This window comes from Helicoverpa armigera, chromosome 17, assembly GCF_030705265.1.
Source record: "Helicoverpa armigera isolate CAAS_96S chromosome 17, ASM3070526v1, whole genome shotgun sequence".
NCBI classification, from domain to species: Eukaryota; Metazoa; Arthropoda; class Insecta; order Lepidoptera; family Noctuidae; genus Helicoverpa; species Helicoverpa armigera.
In genome coordinates this window covers 1306004-1325575 of record NC_087136.1, presented here as the reverse complement: position 1 = coordinate 1325575, position 19572 = coordinate 1306004, and the positions used below count along the sequence as shown (strand labels likewise).

At 39.6% G+C, this 19572-nt stretch overlaps 1 protein-coding gene across 1 annotated transcript in view; it reads left to right on the top strand.

Moving 5' to 3' along the window:
• Positions 1–19346, top strand: part of LOC110376920 (RNA-binding protein MEX3B) — a 52968-nt gene extending 33622 nt beyond the window's left edge. Inside the window, exon 2 of the mRNA XM_049846106.2 lies at positions 17042–19346. Within this exon, the coding sequence (XP_049702063.1) occupies positions 17042–17925 (884 nt within the window). The 3' untranslated portion in view covers positions 17926–19346. The remainder of the gene's footprint in view (positions 1–17041) is intronic.
• Positions 19347–19572: the final 226 nt, after the last annotated feature.

Here is a 19572-nt window from a genome sequence, read left to right as displayed (position 1 = left end):
CGAGGCTACAAATACTCTTATTGCAAAATAAAATCTCCACTCCGATTATTTGTGTGTAATTTGATGCTGTCAAATCGCATTCAAAATTAATTGAGCGTTAGCATGGTACTGGACCGCAACGATAGCACTGCAATTTCCGACCCGTCATAATGACGGTGCAACAAAAACTTGACACCTCCGAGACGAAAAAAATAACAATCGATTATTTAATATCGATTCAAACCGTATCGGTCTCGGTAAATAAAATTCACAAGCTCGAGTTGAAAGCTCTACAACAGCTATATTATCCCGGTACAAGGATCGCATAATCGTCTAGGAGCAAAGTCAAAGGTCCCATAATTGTGGTAAAGACGGTGAACTCGAACCGCCACGTTCGTGAAACTTACTACTGAATGTTAGTAAACAACTCGGTACATTTACACTTTTTTCCGTGGCGCCACTCCAAGCAGCTGAGTTTTATTACACAATCACAGCTTTATTACCGGCGCGCCATCTATTTAGAATTTAGGAAGCGATTCGCGAACGTCACGATCATGACGTGGTGTAAACCAACCTCCGCTACAGACTACTGATGTACTGGAAGTTATAGCGCATAAAGCACGCGGATTAACCTCGCAGCTTTGAACGTTGAACATCGCTTGCATTCACTGATAATGGATTCTCGTTCCATTACTCAAGGCTGGTCGTCTTGGTCTTGATCTCGATAGAGCTGCATCAGCTATGTGGTGTACTAGATATCCACGTGGTGGGATTACCCGCCAATGCGTCACTCATAGTATTTGGACATCGACATTTCTACTGAGCTCTGTTATTTCTAGCGTCGGCAGGCGCCAACTTTAGATTAGCTACAGGGCTCATCTGCATTCAGGACCGTTATTTGTGGAGCTTAATAATGTTATCCTCCATTCATATCCTCGGGGACGGCATAGTGATGAGGCGATTCGAAACGGACTTGTGCAATCGACTGTATGAAATTCTGTGTTCTTGTTAAATTATTGTAAGTATTTGCTTGGGAGCTGTGACAGGAAAGTTAATGAGGTTTTTATTAAATTTGAGATTGTTTATGTGGTTGTGGGGCATAACGTATGGTTGATGGTTGCGATAATGAAGATTTTTAAGGTCGGGTTTCGCCGGCACGTCGTAAACGCTCAGCGTGAGCCGCGGGACACACGGCCGCCTCGCACCGCCACCTTATATTTTATACAATGGGAGCTTTATTTGTCTTTTTGGCTGTAACATTATCCTGCTAGTGTTGACCTTTGGCGTTATGTTTTACGAGGTTCGCAAAACACAATGGAATGATTACTTTATTCGATAAATCAAAGCTGCATCGTCGTCGATATAGATGTCAAGAGTTTTCTGCACTTGACTACTATTATAATAACATCATCGACACTGCATTCTGCTTTAAATGGAATTAACAATGCAATATTAATAACGACATTATAAAAAACCTCTCGTGATTTAATTAATTTTGAAGAAGTTTAATGTTTGAGTACCTACTTGGAATCTGTCTGACATGTAGCTTTGTCTAATTTTAAGTGTAGAACAAAAAGCTTTTATTCGAAGATCCCAGATGAATTGAATCATATAGGTACACTGCATTGCATAATGTCATCGATTTACGGCTGTCCCAAAAAGGCGGTCCCCAGCCATAAGGTATAATTGTAATCTCATTAAAAGAGAACTTTCTTCAAATGGCCACGATACTCACAAATGTACCACATGTGGGTGTCTCGCTCGCACGTCTTTTGTTCGCGTTTAATAATATTTGCAAATTAACCACAACCGCTTGCGGCTTTCCAAACAACAAGGCTGTGTTCATATTGACTGTACTACGACTTGATATTACCTGCGGAAATCCCTCTTTTAAGTTAAAACTGATCATCGTTGGCACTGAATCTTTATCCTGTTCAGTCAATCTTAAACTTTAATTTTGACATTGTCTAGACGAGGGTTAAAACATCTCAATCATGCCTTTGTTAGCTACCTAATATTTTGTGGTTACACACAAGGAAAACCGAAAATCCCTGCCTTACGAAAACCCCAAACGTTTACCAATTAACAAGACCAACAAAGAAAGTGGAACAGGCAAAATGTTATGTGAACAAGCCTTTATAACACATAAGTGTCATTCGTAAATAATTACTGAACATCCGCCGAGCACTGGATGCGCGTGAGTCGATGCATAATTTCGTTTTTAAGCCTCCATATATTACTTATTGCCCCTACATAATGCTGCTAAGTAGAATAGGAGATGAGCATCGCTGCTCTCGGTTCTCATACGAACAAGATTAATAATATTATACAATTTGTATCAGATTCTATTCGCCGACTTTATAAAATAAACATAGTATATGCTTGTGTTGTACTGCAAGATAACAGCGAGAGCTAAGCTTGCAAAAAGCTTGAAGAATCAAGATTGTCTTTGAGCGTAAGAAGTACTAAGCAGGTTAGCTTTTGATCGCAAAAGAATGGGACTTTTCCGAGATAAGCATGGTTTTGATCCAAAGTAGCTTCTAATAACGAATTGTGAAGGAATATTTCGCAATGTTGTGCAACTTATTGTTATCTTTCGCGTGGTCATGAAGTGTGTGCCGGGTCTAACACGTAATCGCAACTACGACGACGGTTAGCGTCGCTTGCGCAGGGTCATTACCGAATAGCTAAACTCAAGGCCGAGATACTATCGGCTTTTATGTTTTGTAATATTTGAACACTCCACTTACCACCTGGGGCCTTAGTACTACAGCCAATTGTATTGAAACATGATTCTGCTATAGATTCTTTACATCTTTACAAAGCTTGTATTGGGGTCACTTGAATCAGTGTTTCCTATTCTTGTTCGGTCCTTTTGGATATCGTTGTTGCGAAAATAATTCCCTATGGTGTTCCATGTATTCTCTTCTTTTGCAGTCTTTGAAGGAGGTCTGTCGAACAGACTGATCTAAATGTTGTTAGAAACTTCTGGGTACAAGAGGCAGTGTTTTGCAACGTTTCATTCACCCTCGTGCAACATGTTTGGCACTTAATCAGCGCTCGTCTGTCACCTCGTGCGAACATCCAAGACCATCAACATTCACGAGCTATTTGATCATCCGCTAATGTATGCGGTGACATATAAACAAAAGCCGTATCAAATGTTACGTTTCTCGGCAGCCTTAGAGCGACCTCCCAGCGGACTTGCGAATATGTAGCTGCTAGCCGGAAACGGGCTCGGTTCGGCAATGAAGGAGGTCATAGCCACGAAGTTATCAACATCTAAACATGACTCGCCGGTCATGGTGACCTGGTACATACAGCTCTATACCTAAAACAACTTTTGATATTTCGCCGCCAGACTAATAAAACATACGTGATGTTAGCCAATCTTTTTTTGGGTTCCAGTCGCGTGTGAGACAAATCTGCGGATTGATCGTATTGTGTTTTCGGTTATAACCGACAATTATCAACATATGCGTAATCCTTGTTTCGTTACGCTGAGAAAATTGATATACAACAATTAAATTGATCAGCCAGAATTATGCTTGGAATGTACAGTCTAAAGGTCATGATAATAGCTTACTGTGACCACCCAAGTTTTGAAAAAAATAACTGAATGACTGTTTATTCTAATGTCTCGTTTACCATTTACAAAACAGTAATCAAATTATGTACATCCATTAAAATTAAAGGTCAAAACAAATCCTTTGCGGTTGCATTTATTTTATTTTCACACTTGACCGAATTTTAATGGCTTGAGGTGCGGTAAGGTCTATGTCAGTGCACCGAGATACCCCGGGTTGATTAACCGATAACGCTTATCACTCGAACGTAAATCTTCCTGCAATGCCCAATGTTGGTGGTATTGCACAATTTAACGACCCACTAAACAAGCATACTGACTAACATTTTATCTTTCATAGAACTGTTATTGAATCTCAAACACAGCGAACGATAGTCAGCACCGCAACTGTTAATTAGTAGGCGACACATGACAATTACGTTGCGTAATACAGTTTAATGAACTTTATAAACTGTCGTCCTGGAGCTGGCAAGTGACATAGCTCGACCCATGACTGCTAGGTGCATCGGCTTAGCAAGTACCAGGCGTTTATAAGCTATCAGGAGCATACTAACTCGCTAAGAGTTCAGTGATTAGAAGCGTTTACCGTGAGAGCTGGCGGCGGGCCAACCAGGCCACGCCGGTGCGTTCACCCACAGGCACACACGCCGTAAAGATAATTACTTACCATTGTTTTTATTTTTACTACCCACTACGTTTCCAAATATTTTGCATTCCTGTTGCAATCGATTTTATCGATGTTTTGATCGATATTCGCAGACAGTTCCTGTCGGGACATCGCTGTACGTGATTCGAGACGCGTGGGGCTCGTCACTGACTCGACGTTCTGTAACAGCTAAACGATGTGTCTTATCACGTGGACAGACAAATAAAATCTGCTTTATAGCCCATGCAAGATAGAGATCGGCTGGTGTATTTTTTACAAAAATACTCTCAGGAATGTTGCCGTTAAATGTCCCAGTACCCGCGGATTGTCCAAATATCCTAAACATGCGCGCTAGTTATTACCGATCGGGTGATAGATGTCTATTCTCAGATATAGGTTACGTTATGCTCCACAATGCGTTATTTTTCACATGTATGACGTCACGGCGCGGCTGCAACGTTGCACGCTCCGACTGGGAACATTCGGGAGCCCATTTATTTCCACTGATGCCACTTTTATCTCGCATCGTATTAAACAATCTTCAACATAAATAACGCCTCTGTCCATACGGTGACGTAGGTACAACTTAAACCTGTTCTCGTTTATTTTATGACAAATGCTAAAGTTTATCTTGATGGTCTGCGTCGGAGGTACCTAGTGCGTCGACTTGTCAAAATTAGGTTCGATGCACTTTGTATTAGTCATATCTAGTTCGTAAGTGCGCAGTTGTAAGGTTGAATAACTTTGTAGACGCGAAGGGATATTTAAACAGTCTAGAAAAAGTATAGGTACCTAAATACCAAGTTTATTTGCGTCGCATATAACGTTTCGATTTAAAATTCTATAACATGATAGTGAAACGTGTTTTGAACTGTCTTCACGTCAATAAATAAGCAATTTCTAAGTAGCCGGCGTATCTATCGAAATGTATTAATATTAAACAGATTAAAATGATTAATCTCTTAATAGTAATTTGTACTCAGTGAAGATTTGTACTTAATCATTAGCTTCCACGCCTTGCCTCATAGTTAATCTATAGCTTACATAACTTGACGTGTGAATCGAACTAGTAATAATACACGGCAGTTTATAACTTATTTAAAAGGTTTCACACTCTCTAAACGTTCAGAATTAACTCTTGACCTACCGATAAGTCTTCTGCGGATACTAGGAAAACATAGGTAACTAGGCGTCTTCTCTAGGTTACATTCAAAAAGATGTTCACATTGAACATTGGACTTCATTACGTAACGATAAATTCAAAGTCAATGTTATTCAGTAATAAGTTCATAACGCAGTGTTTACACAGACAGCTTGCGCATTAATAATTCATTCACTCTTAAATCTAATATAACGCACATTTTAGAACCTCCGCTCGTGAAACCTCGCCCTAATGTCACGAAAATATTCCTGATTTGTTACAAAAATGTAAATGCAAATATGAGCGCTTAATTTTTAATCTCTGATAGGCGGTGTAGTATAAAAAATCTGGGTATTAATTACATGTTTAAAAACTTAATATATTTTACATATTATGTCTCAATTAAACAAATAATCGTCGCCTCTTGTTTATTGTTTTAATTATTTTTGGGTTTTTGGGGTCGGTAAATTGTTATGTTTATGTTATACATTATCTCACCTCTTGTATTTGATGCTTCCCTGGTACTTTATCAGATAATCATTATTATTTGTAACGTGTTTGATAAATCTGGAGATAATAATGAGTATTTTCTTAAGTGAGACCTAAAAAACGGCCGAGCATTCTTGTAAAGTTTTAGTACCTTGACTGGAAGATAATTTTCTTGTAAATGTCAGTTAATATTACTATTCTAGTTAAGTACCATCCCAACCTTGATCTATGGTAAAGTTAGCGATCACCTAACCATTGTTCAGTATACAATACGTTATTAAATAACGTTTATTCAATTTTAATCCGCGTTCTGTATTTGAAAGCTTGCGTACGCGCATTGCTTCTGTTACCTAGATAATAAACTTGCTTTATTGAGTCACGAGCCCTCTTATTTTATGGACTACCGTGGTTAAATTATATTAATAGAGCAGGAAAAGCTTATAACCTTAATAATTGCTCGCATCATATTCAGAACACGATTTTTTCATTAATATCAATCATTCTAACAAAACGATTAATCGAAATCAATTTGCCTACTAGCTATCCATTGTTATAAGACAGCCACAAAAAATAATCACATTATTAGGCTCAGATACATAATACTTTGTTCTCGATAAGAGAAAAAATATACTTCCAATAACCTAAATGTTTAGTCCAAATAAGTTCCTAATATAATTAGGACAAAGGAAATTACCAATACCCTCGATATTTCTACGTGAAAAGTTAACAGATTTCGATAGTCTCAAAGGAATTTGTCTCGAGTTTTACTTTTATTATGAAACTAAATATTCTTAACATTTATAAATAAGTTGTAATCGGTGAACAGTAATGCAATATGACAGACCTGCCAACTGTGTCAGACATAATCCGATCTGTTGCACAGCACCAAAAACGCAGTAACACTACTCTGTGCAAATGGCCCGAATCGGCATCCGCTTAGCGATACACCACAAAAAAATACTGGTAAAATGTTAACAATCATTTTGGTATAATCTCAGCCAGCTGGGTGTGCATATCCGCGCGTAGTTCGCAAATATCAAGTGTCAGGACGAGTTGTTCTACTGATTGCACATTGACTGTGGCCGAGGGGTTTGGGTGGCAAGTTTTTGCCAAGCACTGACCTTGCCACGACTTTTACCTACCTACATCGAAGTTCGGATAAAAATACCCGCGTTATTTGCTTGAGTAGACGATTAATTTCAATTAATTTTGTCATAACAAGAAGTATCGAGTTCGATTTGATTAACTAATCGACTGACTAAACATGTTATTCGGATAATGATGTATTCTGGCCTTCGATAGCTTTTATAAATGTTCTTTAACCTGATATTCCAATTGAGTAATTTTCTCGGCTCAATTAACTTCAGTTTTTTTCGTTGATCATTTTAATATTACTTACTATATTTGAATGAAATCTTTGATCCCTACATTTAAATAGCTTCTTGTGCTATCATATTAACCTTTGCTCTTTTTTCCAGGTAATTCATCACCACTACAGCTGAAGGCAGACATAAGTATCCTAGCGTTAAGATAGACTGAACATTATGAAACTATTTCATGGCGGTCATAAGTGGCGACTGATTAGCGTACTATATTTCACTGAGTTACGACAATGTGTCACGGATTGGTACAGATAGTTCATAATCGTGAAGCTGGTATGGTTTCAGTACAAGACCCATAAGGGTGCGATTTAGAGACTGCTCATTAGATATGTTGTCCTGGTACTGCTACGTTTTCCCATTTCGTTATACTTTTTGTCAAGAATGAGTTTTCCCTAGAGTAAATAAATATCTTATTATTAAATCTTATTTAATGTCCAAGTATCAAAACTCAATCTTTATACGGTAACTTATAACATTAAGTAGTTATAAGTCCACAACAAACCTCAAAATACCAAAAACCTCAAAACAAATGATCTATTCTTACCGCAATCTTGTACAATATTTAGATTGAAAAAACTTACCATCACGAAAATAACATGGTCTCGTCCCGCTGTTTCCCTTTCGTCGGAAGATGTCTATCTCGGGCAATCAGAGCGAAATGGCGAACACCTCTCTCCCTCGCGCGCACGCGACATTCCCTAGACGCCACGTGTCAACCCACTCCTGCAATGTATCAACTCGATGCCAAAACATTAAACCAAATTAACATTTATGGCTCTAGGAACAAGGTCCCTAATTGCTTCAGCACACACTCACAGATGCTCCTCACTGTCAAGCGAAGAAAGCCGCAAGACTAGTCTCATTCAACTTGTAACCTAATCCCATGTTGGTAAGATCTATATTACATTGCAATAAGTTGTATCTTCAAAACATCCAGTGTTCCAATTTAAAATACTCCTAAATATGAAGCTACGAGATTTAAATTGTATTAGTGTAAACTGTTTTGATACTTATGATTTATCTTTTTCGATCCGAACATAATTTAACTTCCAGTAACATTTGCGAAGTGCTCGTTAATTCATAAGTTGATTTAATTTTATGAATACAGAAACTGGCAATAAATTATTCGGTAACCATCGTACCGCGACGACAAATTACTGAATAAAACAAATGTCGGCCGGACGTTGAACGCTGCCGATTTCAGTTCGATCAACCCCAAACTCTCCTCTCCGCACCGCACCCCCTGCGTCACCCACTCGCGCTAAGACGCGTCATTAATCATTCCTGTATACACAACTGCTGACCGTGAGCCAGTTCAATTTAGATTATATTCCTCACGCTTTAAAGGCGATTGTTATTTGCCGCGAAGCAGCCAAATACGTCTACTCGTGCCTAAGCAGCTGAAGTGTCTGCTTACCTCTTGTTACCTCTGTACCCCTGGTGTTATATAAGCCGAGTGCAATGGCCGCTCCAAAACACAAGGAAAACTGCCATTTTCCTCCCCTGAGTTAAATTTCCTTAAGTTACCTCAATTTCAGTGAAAAATGGTGATGATCCGCATTTATAATGTGGTGGGAATATTTTTTTAATAAAGATTGTGTTAAGTAGGCCGGAGGAGGTTTTGTTCCACTGAAAAATTTGTGGAATCATTTGTATTTAGGTACGAACTTTGTACTCAAGTGTTTTATTAGGCGAAAGGTTAAGATTTCCAAAAGTTAAAAAGAAACAATTATACTTTCCTTAATTAGTCAAATATTTGAAATGAAATCCATTAAATTAACCCTTCAAATGAATGTTACTACGTCAAACAAAAATTAGTTCAAGAATTTTAGGGAATGATTTATTAATGGCTCAAAAAGGCACTCACTCGTAGAATCAAACCATACGTCCCCTTGACGTGACCTAAATACAAACAATGCATATTTGAGCGTAATCTGCGTGTAGAAATTAGCAGGGCGGCCGGTGGTGCTGCGCCGCCGTGAATGTGGGTTAGATTCGCGAGCGAGGCCGGCAATGCACCGGTCGCAGACCGCTGCCGGGGTCGTTGACCGGTATCGATCGCGGGGGTGGCGAGGGTGCGACACGGCACGCGCCCCTGCGGCGCCGCGCCCCCCGCCCCGCCCCGCGCCCCTCACACACGCGCCGCACAAACTCGTTCCGCTACCGCATGCGTCACTCCGGTCAACTTGACGACACTTTTGAAGAAAGTTCGCGTCTTATCGCGAGTTCAAGTGTGATGACTTGACGCTCACTAAAACTTGCTACCCAGCTGACAAGTTTGGATATTGAAAATCAGGCTGTGCCTTGAATAATCGAAATATATTTTCTTGTTTTAAAATTCCCCCGTACGGATTAGTGGAACGCAGTATACCTGCAGTGCTCACCTTTGCAAAATTAATACATCGGCCAGATCTTCGCCTGAACTTTTCCACATAAATGGGCAAGACATTTTTCTAATATCTTACGCTTGTTTGTCCATTATGAAGTGTTGACAGTGTTCCCTGAGTGGTGGTTCACGGGAGTTCAGCGCTGGATGTTGATCTGATGAGCCGCGGTCTGGCGCGCCGCCAAGCGTTATGACGAAACCGTGTCTCTGTTAAACAGCATTGGCCAACGTTTCCCTATTGCGCCCGCTTTATTTACAAAACCGACTCATTTATTAGGCGTTGTTTGATTTAGAAAAATTGCGTTACGCTATGTCATTCCTAGTCTGTTATTATTTGCTGAAATGTACTTCAAAGATTTGCTAACTTATACTCCTTGATGATTCCCAAACAATTTAGCCCACATATTTGCCTTGAGTAGAAAAGATATTTATGGGAAATATAATAATGCTTATTCATGCGATCAAAAGGAAACCACAACTATCTTTCAAGATATATGGCGAACATGTGTAGATAAGAAAGTATTCTGAATCAGAACACAGAGAAGGCAGTATAAATGAAAACTCATCCGACTTCCCGGGCATCCATTATAGACAGGAAGAGTGTCTATAGCATTGTATAGGGAAACAGCTGTAGTGAGCGGCGCGGGAAAACAGCTTGCCTCGGGGGGTCGCCGCGAGGTTGCCCACCCCTCGGCCTACCGCCGTTGTTATGGCGACGTCTTATGATTTATGTCAGCCTGGTGACTAGTCGATGCTCCACCGCCTTGTTATTGGAAAGATTTCTTTATCCATCCTTGTACTATGTACGGCACGTAACCAGACCCCTATAAAATTTTATGCCGTAGTTACATCATAACTAACATTGTCAAGTTGGTTATCTGAACGCCGCAGCGATCGTAAAGTGAAAAAGTATAATAATTATAAATAACTTTTACCTACAATGTCGGGTAAAAGATGGCAGGTACGAAATTGTTGTCCATTTGCATATTGGAATTAGACGGTTGTTTGTACAAAGGAGGGTTTGTGAAGAGTCTCGGGTTAACGTCGCGAGTTACAGACGCCGACAGGTATCGATCTTATTTTGCCTCCATGGGGTTCTGGTGTTTGGGTCCAGGGAAATTATATTTCTAAGTAATAAGAACCGATACACAGCGAGATCCCCAAGTGAAGGAAAAATAATAATTTCGGAGGATTGATAGGATTTTTTTGTCAATTATACTTTACAATACGTTAGTGTCTGTTTTGTAAAATCAATTTTACAACAGTAAAACGAATAAGAAAGTAATTTTAAAATTCCTTTTAATTAAAAAACAATAGAGAATGATACTCAAAAGTATCAATAACGGTTCAAAAGTACCCAAAAACAAGAACGGCAGATAAAGTTAGAAGAGGGAGAAATAATGTGCGAGAGAGACAAAAGTCAGGCTTTGTCTTGTTCATTATTCATTGTGACTACGGTTTTGGAAGCTTCCTTTACTTATTTACAAGTACAGCTACATACTGACCTACATGTTTAACGCGGGTTCAAATGCAACTTGTAAACGTGTAAATGTCAGGTGATGTCGCTCCCAGTTTACTAGGGCAACATAATCTAAGGGAGTTGTAGCCGTATGGTTTTTATTACACGTGCCCAAACAAAAATAGACGTGGTTTAATTAATATGGGAAACAAGGAAAATCTTTTTGAGAACTGATTTCAATTAGATTTCGAAGTTGGAATAGATTACTGCTAACGTGAAAATAGATTAAAATGTCAGGAGCAGTCTTGACATTTTAAAACATATCACTTTGACCTTTTATTTAATTAGTCAAAGAGTTGTAGGAATACGTTTTCTAGAAAGGTAAGAGGTTATTTTTTTTTCTATTTTACTACATGGTATAAGAAATCCTCCATTGCTAAACAACATCCCATCTACCAGGGCCACATAAATTCGCAGATGTATAAGTTCCCAAATGTATGTATTATCAGTAGTTGCTCATGTGGGCGTAAATAATCTACTAATGTGTTTCCTCAATACACAAACATATTTACCGATACATAAGCTATAATTATAATCAGTATTTCCAAATCTGTCAGTGTCTTAACAACGCGAAACTGAAACATTACAATATGGACCTTGGCATTAAGAGAATAAAGTTGATTTTAGCTTGCAGTGTATCGAATTCGTTGACACGTTAATAAATCACTGCATGGCGAAAAGCTTCGGGAAGTTGAGTATTCTCTGAGTAATTAACGGACAACTTTTGGCTTATTTTAACTTGGAGGCTTTGGGAAATATTTTCAGTACCTTATGTAAACAACAAAGATCGCTTTATAAACAGATATGTAGGAATGTCTATGAATGCAAATCTATTGCAGAAAAATACCATAGCCTGAAAGTAACAGACCTACTCATGACGAACCGTCTTGGTACATATTATCGTAGCAACAACCGTAGCGGTCTCGTAGCGTCGCGTAGCAGCGTAGCGATATTTTTATACGGGAGGAAAATTATTTTCCTGGTCACAGTTAATATATACGATATTATGTTTTGAGTGTTATTTCCTTTATTGCTTTTAATTCTCTATTAAAACAATTTTCATGTGAGAGAAAATATTAATAAAAAAACAATTGTTGCTCTAACTAATGTATGTGAGGACAAAACACAACGAAAAATACTTTACAAAATTAATTAGTATTCTAAAATATATACAATTTCTTCGTTCACCTGACAGAACATATTTTTATCTCGTTTATTTTCAAAAAAAATCGAAACCAATAAGATTATTTGTCCCTCAATGTCAAAAGTTAATAAGATAACGTGTCGAAGTAACTGTCGTCGGCAAATAGCACAAACATTTATCTCGTTTACTTCGAATACCGAGCTTTGGAAGCTCACAAATCTCAGGTCAATAACCTCTCTAGAACCTACAGGCTTTTGTGGTTATTCCTGGCTTGACGAGCCTTTCACGAATTTCGACAATTCATCGTTCATTTTGTAAAAATATTTTTTACTTTTAACGCTATTTTATTTTCGTAGAATCAAATTATCGTCAAAAATTTGAGGTGTAGAACTGAAAAGAGACCGAAAAGGCTCAAATTATTTATCGATAAAAAATATTACTTTACGATTACGACACCGAAAAAATATAAAAAAGGGGCAAATAAAAAACGGCAGTAATAATAATAATTTGGTTGTTAATGTTCGATATTTACGGTCTAAGTATAAAATAAGGTAAGAATTCACCTCAAATACGCATTATATTAGTCATGAAAAGGCTCCGGGGGGGAGCGGGGTGGGGGCGGTGACCCGGTTCGCTACGCCGTAGCCGTAGCCGCGTAGAGTGCAGTGGCCGCGTAGCACTCGCGTAGACTGTGGGCTATGAATGGTAGGTATGACGCGTGCGGAAAGAGGCTTTCAACTCTGTTCTGCGTTTGCTACGAATGAGTTTGATTGCAGGCGGAGTTGTATTTAAAGTTTTCTTGTTGACTATTAGGTACTTTATAGGTAAAATGATGATATCAATTAAAGAGTATGGACACTTGAGAAATGAAACATGAAGGAATATTTTGACACTGAATATAGGTCAAAATAGTATGAACGAAATTTAGTTCTTTCGTTAAAAATTTAGATTGGTATTCAAATACTTTGGACATCGATTTGTGATTTTTCGTAACAGTTACTCTTTTACTACTAGAGTTACAACTTTTGAATTACTACGGATACTAGTTGAGTTGACATTAAGTAACTTTATACAAACGTTTTTTGCGTATCTGAAGATAAAGGTTTTTAAACGGCAAAGATACCAAACATAATTTACGTAAAATCCATCGTTGCCTACATTTTTATATTTGTTTGTTACTGCACGTTATGTTTATTCGTATGTTGTGAGACTGACCCACATTTATTACGGGTGTATATCATCTCTTTGTGAGAGAGGGGGGGATAGGCCTCGTAGGCTCGACGGAATGTAGGCTAAGAATATGTACCGAGAGATATATAGTAATATCTAGTGTGAAACAATTTGTGTTTGAATATAAAAATAACGCTAAGTTTTTAATAATATCTTTTGTATCTGATCTGATAACTTACCAAAAATATCTACGTATCACGTGTCAACAATTGACGTCTATTTGAAAGCCCAAAAATAAACTAACGAATCAAACAACGTAGAGAAAACCCACACATTTAAAAATGTGATTGGTTTAAGCACAAAATAAATACTTTTACCTATAGATAGATATTTCTATAAACCATAAACATAACTGAAACACAGTCCTCACCGCATCTACTCCGCCTAAATAGACTAGGAACTCAATAAACATCTGTCTATGGTCTGCGGTCGTTGACCCGGTGCTGCGGCGGGAGCTGTCATCATGACTGCAACTGACCACAGACAATCACAAACGTTTGTACAATGCATGACCGCAGCTTTGCAAGGATTTAATATGTATTTGTTTTCATGATATGATTAATGTGAAGAATTTTACATTAATATTCAAATGAAATTAAACTTTACTTCGTGGATTATTTCATTTGGTTTATCATCACATGCGTTCGCTATCAAAATAACAGACAGAAAAAGGTAAATCCCTTTTTCTGTATGGTTTTCTCAGCTGGCAATTGAAATATAAGTTCAGAATAATCCTTTTAACTTACCAAAGACATAAAACATCTTATTTTGTACATACCATTGACATTATCAAAACGGCCTTTCTTACTTCTAACCTTTTCTTACTTCATCTGAACTCCCAGCTAAAACACATAGAAAGAGGTGACTGGAGGTAATTTTTGGGGGCTATCTTTTGCCAAATAGACCTTAAAAACTGTAGATTTTCAGCCTACTATGACTGAATGACTTTATACCTTTATCTCTTATCTTTGTGCACTGAAAAAAATATCTAAAGCATTTATGTAAATCCCCATTGGGACAGTCCCGTTAGTCGACAATGCTCATGTTAATTTGTCCAGATAGGCTCCTGGCAGGTCGCCAGCCGCGCGCTGAGGCACATTGCTTACTAACAGTATTTTGTTAAGACTAGCTACTTTATTGTAGTAGTAATGGTTTCAATTTTAAGTCGTATTTAGAAGAAACTTCTACTTTTTTATTTAGATATTTACGAAACTACAAATATTATATCAAAAATTAACGATCTACTATATACTGAATTACTTAAATAAATGAACTCGTATGTACAACATTATTTAATCAAAATAATTATCTATACATATGTAGCGGTTTTGGTAGGAAAATCTTACAAAATAAAAAAAATGTGCGATCAGTCTTAAGGGTCTTGCAAAGTTGTTATCCTTAAAAAGTGGGTAAAACCGCGGGAAACAGCCAGTATTTATTCAGTTGGGGGAAAGTCAAAACTCAAAAATAAATCTCAAATATTTCAACATGATGTAATTGCTTCATGAAAGGGCAAACCCCTTTCAGTTACACAAACAAGGAAATTAGCTGAACTCTCGAACTTATTCCGACAGAAATAGACGTATTCTTGCTGGCCCGAATTTTTGCAAGTTTGTGTAAAGAGTTTTATTATAGGAAGTGTTTACGTAACACGATTTTGGTTGAGAATTTATTTTAGTGGTTCTTACCTCCTTATTAAAATAAGGCCTTTTTAAACAGTTAGTATTATAAAACAAAAAGTAGACAAGTTTTATTTATATGTTGAAGGAACTATATTATATTAATTTTTATTATTTAATTTTCTATCAATAAAGATAAATTATTGACCTAAATAATGACACAAAAACAAAATTTATATTCCGCGCACGTCAGGCCTACAGTTGCAGTCTATTTCCATTCTAGGTTGCAGTTAACTCGGCTACGAAGCTACGAAGTTCGTAGCGCTACGCCGCGCCTACGTCAGCACACTACTTATGAACTTACTCACATAACAACACTTTTTTGTATATTAATTAACTAGTATATAAAACAGTGGGAAACAAAAAACATAATTACCAACGTTTACTTCATTTAAAATAATATTCGGTCAGTTATTAAAACATAATTGCCACCAATTACAGGTATATTTGTTAGAGCAATATTAAATACGCAAAAACCAACGTGTCAAATCAATTATGGTAATAAATTAAGAGTAAGAAATAATTGTTAGCAAATTACTGACACGCCGCCGATCGCTGGCGAGCTAATCAATCGAACACAAACTGACTAATCTGAATTATAATCGAGAAGCCGATACTCTTCCACCTCGCCGACGTAACCGCAAATAACAACATATTTACTGCCTTACATTCATCCACATAAAGCTCAAAATACCATGTCCAGAAATGTACCGGCATTCAACTACATAAATAAACCAATGACCCTTATTTCTTCAGCTGTAAAGTTCAAATTCGTGTGACTGAAACTGTCGAGGTTACCGGCCGGGTCGACAACCTGTGATTCATAAAACTACCCTCTATTACATATAGGCCTTTCCCATTTGTAACCGCCGGGGATTATACCTGGTTTTCACGCGAACTGAATTTCAAGCCAGCTATTATGTTAATGAATTCGTTACTTAACTAAGTATTTGTATTATGATTGATCTTGGAACACTTAACTATTTAAGTAGATGGTGTATTCTGCTCTTGATAATCAAGATGATCATTCTTAACCGACTTCAAAGAGGGGGTTTGTATTTTGATCATATAAGTACACTTATAAATTGTTTATATTTCCATCTATAAAATTTTATTCATTTAAATGTACATTCATTTCATTCCACATTATTCAGTCTTCTGTACTGTAATGTACGTGTATCTCCACTCGGCCTACAGTCTTGTGTTAAGTAGTCGGGTCATGTCTTAGTCGCGGATGCTGCTCGCAACATTGCCATGTTTTGCCGCATTAGGGTAAGACGTGCGAGCGGGACAGAGCGATGCGACCACCACGTGTTGATGCGGGACGAAATTACTTGTGCTGCTTACTTATTCTGAACTTTTGGAGTTCAATTAAGTTTAGCACTCTCGATGTTAGGCAACTATTTTCGTAGTATTTTATTTCGGTGTTCATGTCAGTAATGAAGCTGCAAAGGCTCTAATCCTTACTGTCAGTAATCAAGTAGTATGACAACGAGACGAGAGGTCGCAGGTGCACAGGCGCCCCGCGCGGCGGCGTGACGCCGACTGACGAGCTCGTTGCGTACTCCGCTAACTACCCGCCTGCTGGTGAGGCACGGCGCCTGTCTCGAGAGCCTTATCGACGTACACCATGCCCGAGCCTACTCCTCATACCCGAAATGTACATTCTCTAAACGGCCTTCAGTACGATACAATGCCACGACCGCTATGAATGTCGTTTATGTAAATAGTAAATAACCTTGAATTTCAACGGGCTCCTTTGGGCGCGTTACGCGTTTTGCCACGGAGAAGATAGGTACAAGATAAGCCACTAAGGTTATTTACCGAGCCGTTTAGTAAAATTGTTTTACTTTGTTTCAGGATGCAAGATCAAAGCCCTTCGCGCGAAGACCAACACATACATCAAGACCCCGGTCCGCGGCGAAGAGCCGGTGTTCGTGGTCACCGGCCGCAAGGAGGACGTCGCGCGCGCCAAGCGCGAGATCCTCTCCGCGGCCGAGCACTTCTCGCAGATCCGCGCGTCGCGCAAGTGTGGCGCCGCGCCGCCGCCGCCCGCCGGCGCGCCCGGACACGTCACCGCGCAGGTGCGCGTGCCCTACCGCGTCGTCGGGCTAGTCGTCGGCCCCAAGGGCGCCACCATCAAGCGCATCCAGCACACCACACACACGTACATCGTGACGCCCTCGCGCGAGCGTGAGCCCGTGTTCGAGGTGACGGGGCTGCCCGAGAGCGTGGAGGCCGCGCGTAAGGAGATCGAGGCGCACATCGCGCTGCGCACAGGAGCAGCGGGCGCGGCCGGCGCCGGAGTGCCCGCGCAGGGCGACAGCGAGCCGCTCGCCACGCTGTACCGCGCGGGGCTGGCGTCGCTGCTGCGGCCTGAGCAGGAGGCTGCGTTCTCGTCGGCTGGCTCGTGCTCGTCGGGCGGCTCATCGGCGCGGCTGGGCGATCTGCTGGGCATCTGGTCGTCGACGGAGCGCGACGAGGGCCTGGGCGAGTCGCCGTCGTTCGAGTCTCCCGGCGGCGGCACGGCCGGCGTGTGGGCGTGGGGGCCCACGCGGCCGTCGCCCGCGGCGTCGCCGGCGCGCGCGTGCGCGGTGTGCGGCGAGCGCGGCGTGGCGGCGGCACTGGTGCCGTGCGGACACAACCTGTTCTGCCTGGAGTGCGCGCAGCGGCTGGCGGCGGGCGGCGCGCCGTGCCCCGCCTGCTCTGCGCCGGCGCACCAGGCCATCCGCATCATCTCGTAAGGCGCCACAAGCCGCCCGCGGCCGCCGCAACCACGAGTCGCACGTTCTCGTAGTAGGGATCTTTTTTACTCGAATCGTTATAAAAAATATTAAAAGAAGTAAAAATCGCGTAATCGAAATCCTGGTGCCAAAAGTCGGCGCCTCGCCGGCACGGCCCGTCCGCCGCGCCGTACCTATCTTAAGTCGGCAGAGTTGTTCACGATATATTTTCTTATTATGAACGTTTTTTATTAGGTCGTCGAGCGCGCGCCGCGCTCTTCGCCGCAGAGAGAGTCGAAAGTACGTTATGATAGAAATTTCGAAAAAAACATAAAATTTAAAAAAAGTTGTATAATTATTATTGATAGCGTAATGAGAAATCGAAAAATTTATAAAGCTTAACTAACGTAATAGCGTAAAGTATTAAGATATTATAATAATAATATAAAGTGGTCGGGACGGGCGGCGCGGGGAGCGGGTCCGCGGCTGAGTGTAGTGTAATGTAGTGAATGCGCGCGCGCTAGGTAATGAGTCACGGCGCGGCCCCGACTGACGCCGCGCCCGCCCGGCGAGGAGCCTCCGCCCCGCTCCCCCGCCAGCCATGCTCACATTATTTTTGACTATACGAATATTCGCTTAAATGATATTATACATACGTACACACTATGATTATGATAATATTAATATAATGTTTGTTTTAAGTGTGTTTTAATGTTTAGATTTTTATTGTAATGTTTTTATGAATGATTTTTATCTGTATGATTATTATTATTGATTATTATTTTATGTGTTGACGATGTTTTTTTGTGATTACGTGCGCCCGCGCTGCGGGCCGAGGCTGCTGTATGTTCGTTTAGTGGTTATGATATCGAATAATAAATTTAAAGTAATAAATGATAAAGAAATAATACGACTCATTCATTATTATATAAACTATAGTAGTCTGTAGCACGACATTGACTAACCATTACCTATTGATACTTATTAAGTATTATTATATTATTGAATAAATTTAAAGAATGCATAATTATATTTCATAGGAATCATTATTCTGTATAACTCTAGTTAAATATAACAATAACAAATATAATTGTATATGTATGAGAGCGACCTTGTGTTGTATGTGTGGAAGACGTTGTGTTGTTGATTCACCGGGGGATCATTTTATGGATTGATATTTTTTTATTTTTTTACCGTTATTAGTTTTTGACTTACTCATGTAAAAATACGCGAGAATAAAATATCAGCCTATTAGATTATATTTTAAAAAATAATGGTTACGTAAAATGAACCCCCGCAGTACGTAGATCCAGTGATTTCGATAATTTTATTTTCATAATAAAATGGGTAGACGCTTTAGGTTCAAATAACGTTGTGAAAATTTGTGAAATTTTGTAGACTACATATCTTATTATAAATCTAATATAAACTATAACTTTCGACTTGATATGTTTTATTTTACCCCCACACTGAAACTGTTCAAAGCGGGCCCGTAACTTGATTAGTGGCGTAGCGTTTGATGCATGGAGGCCTACGCCGCGCCGCTACGGCGTAGCACCTTATTGCATTTAACAAACTATTTTAAGATGGCCGCCCTATTCACATACCTGTTACGCCAACATGGTTGTTTAGTTAGAAAATAAAATATACTCAAAATAAATCCAGACA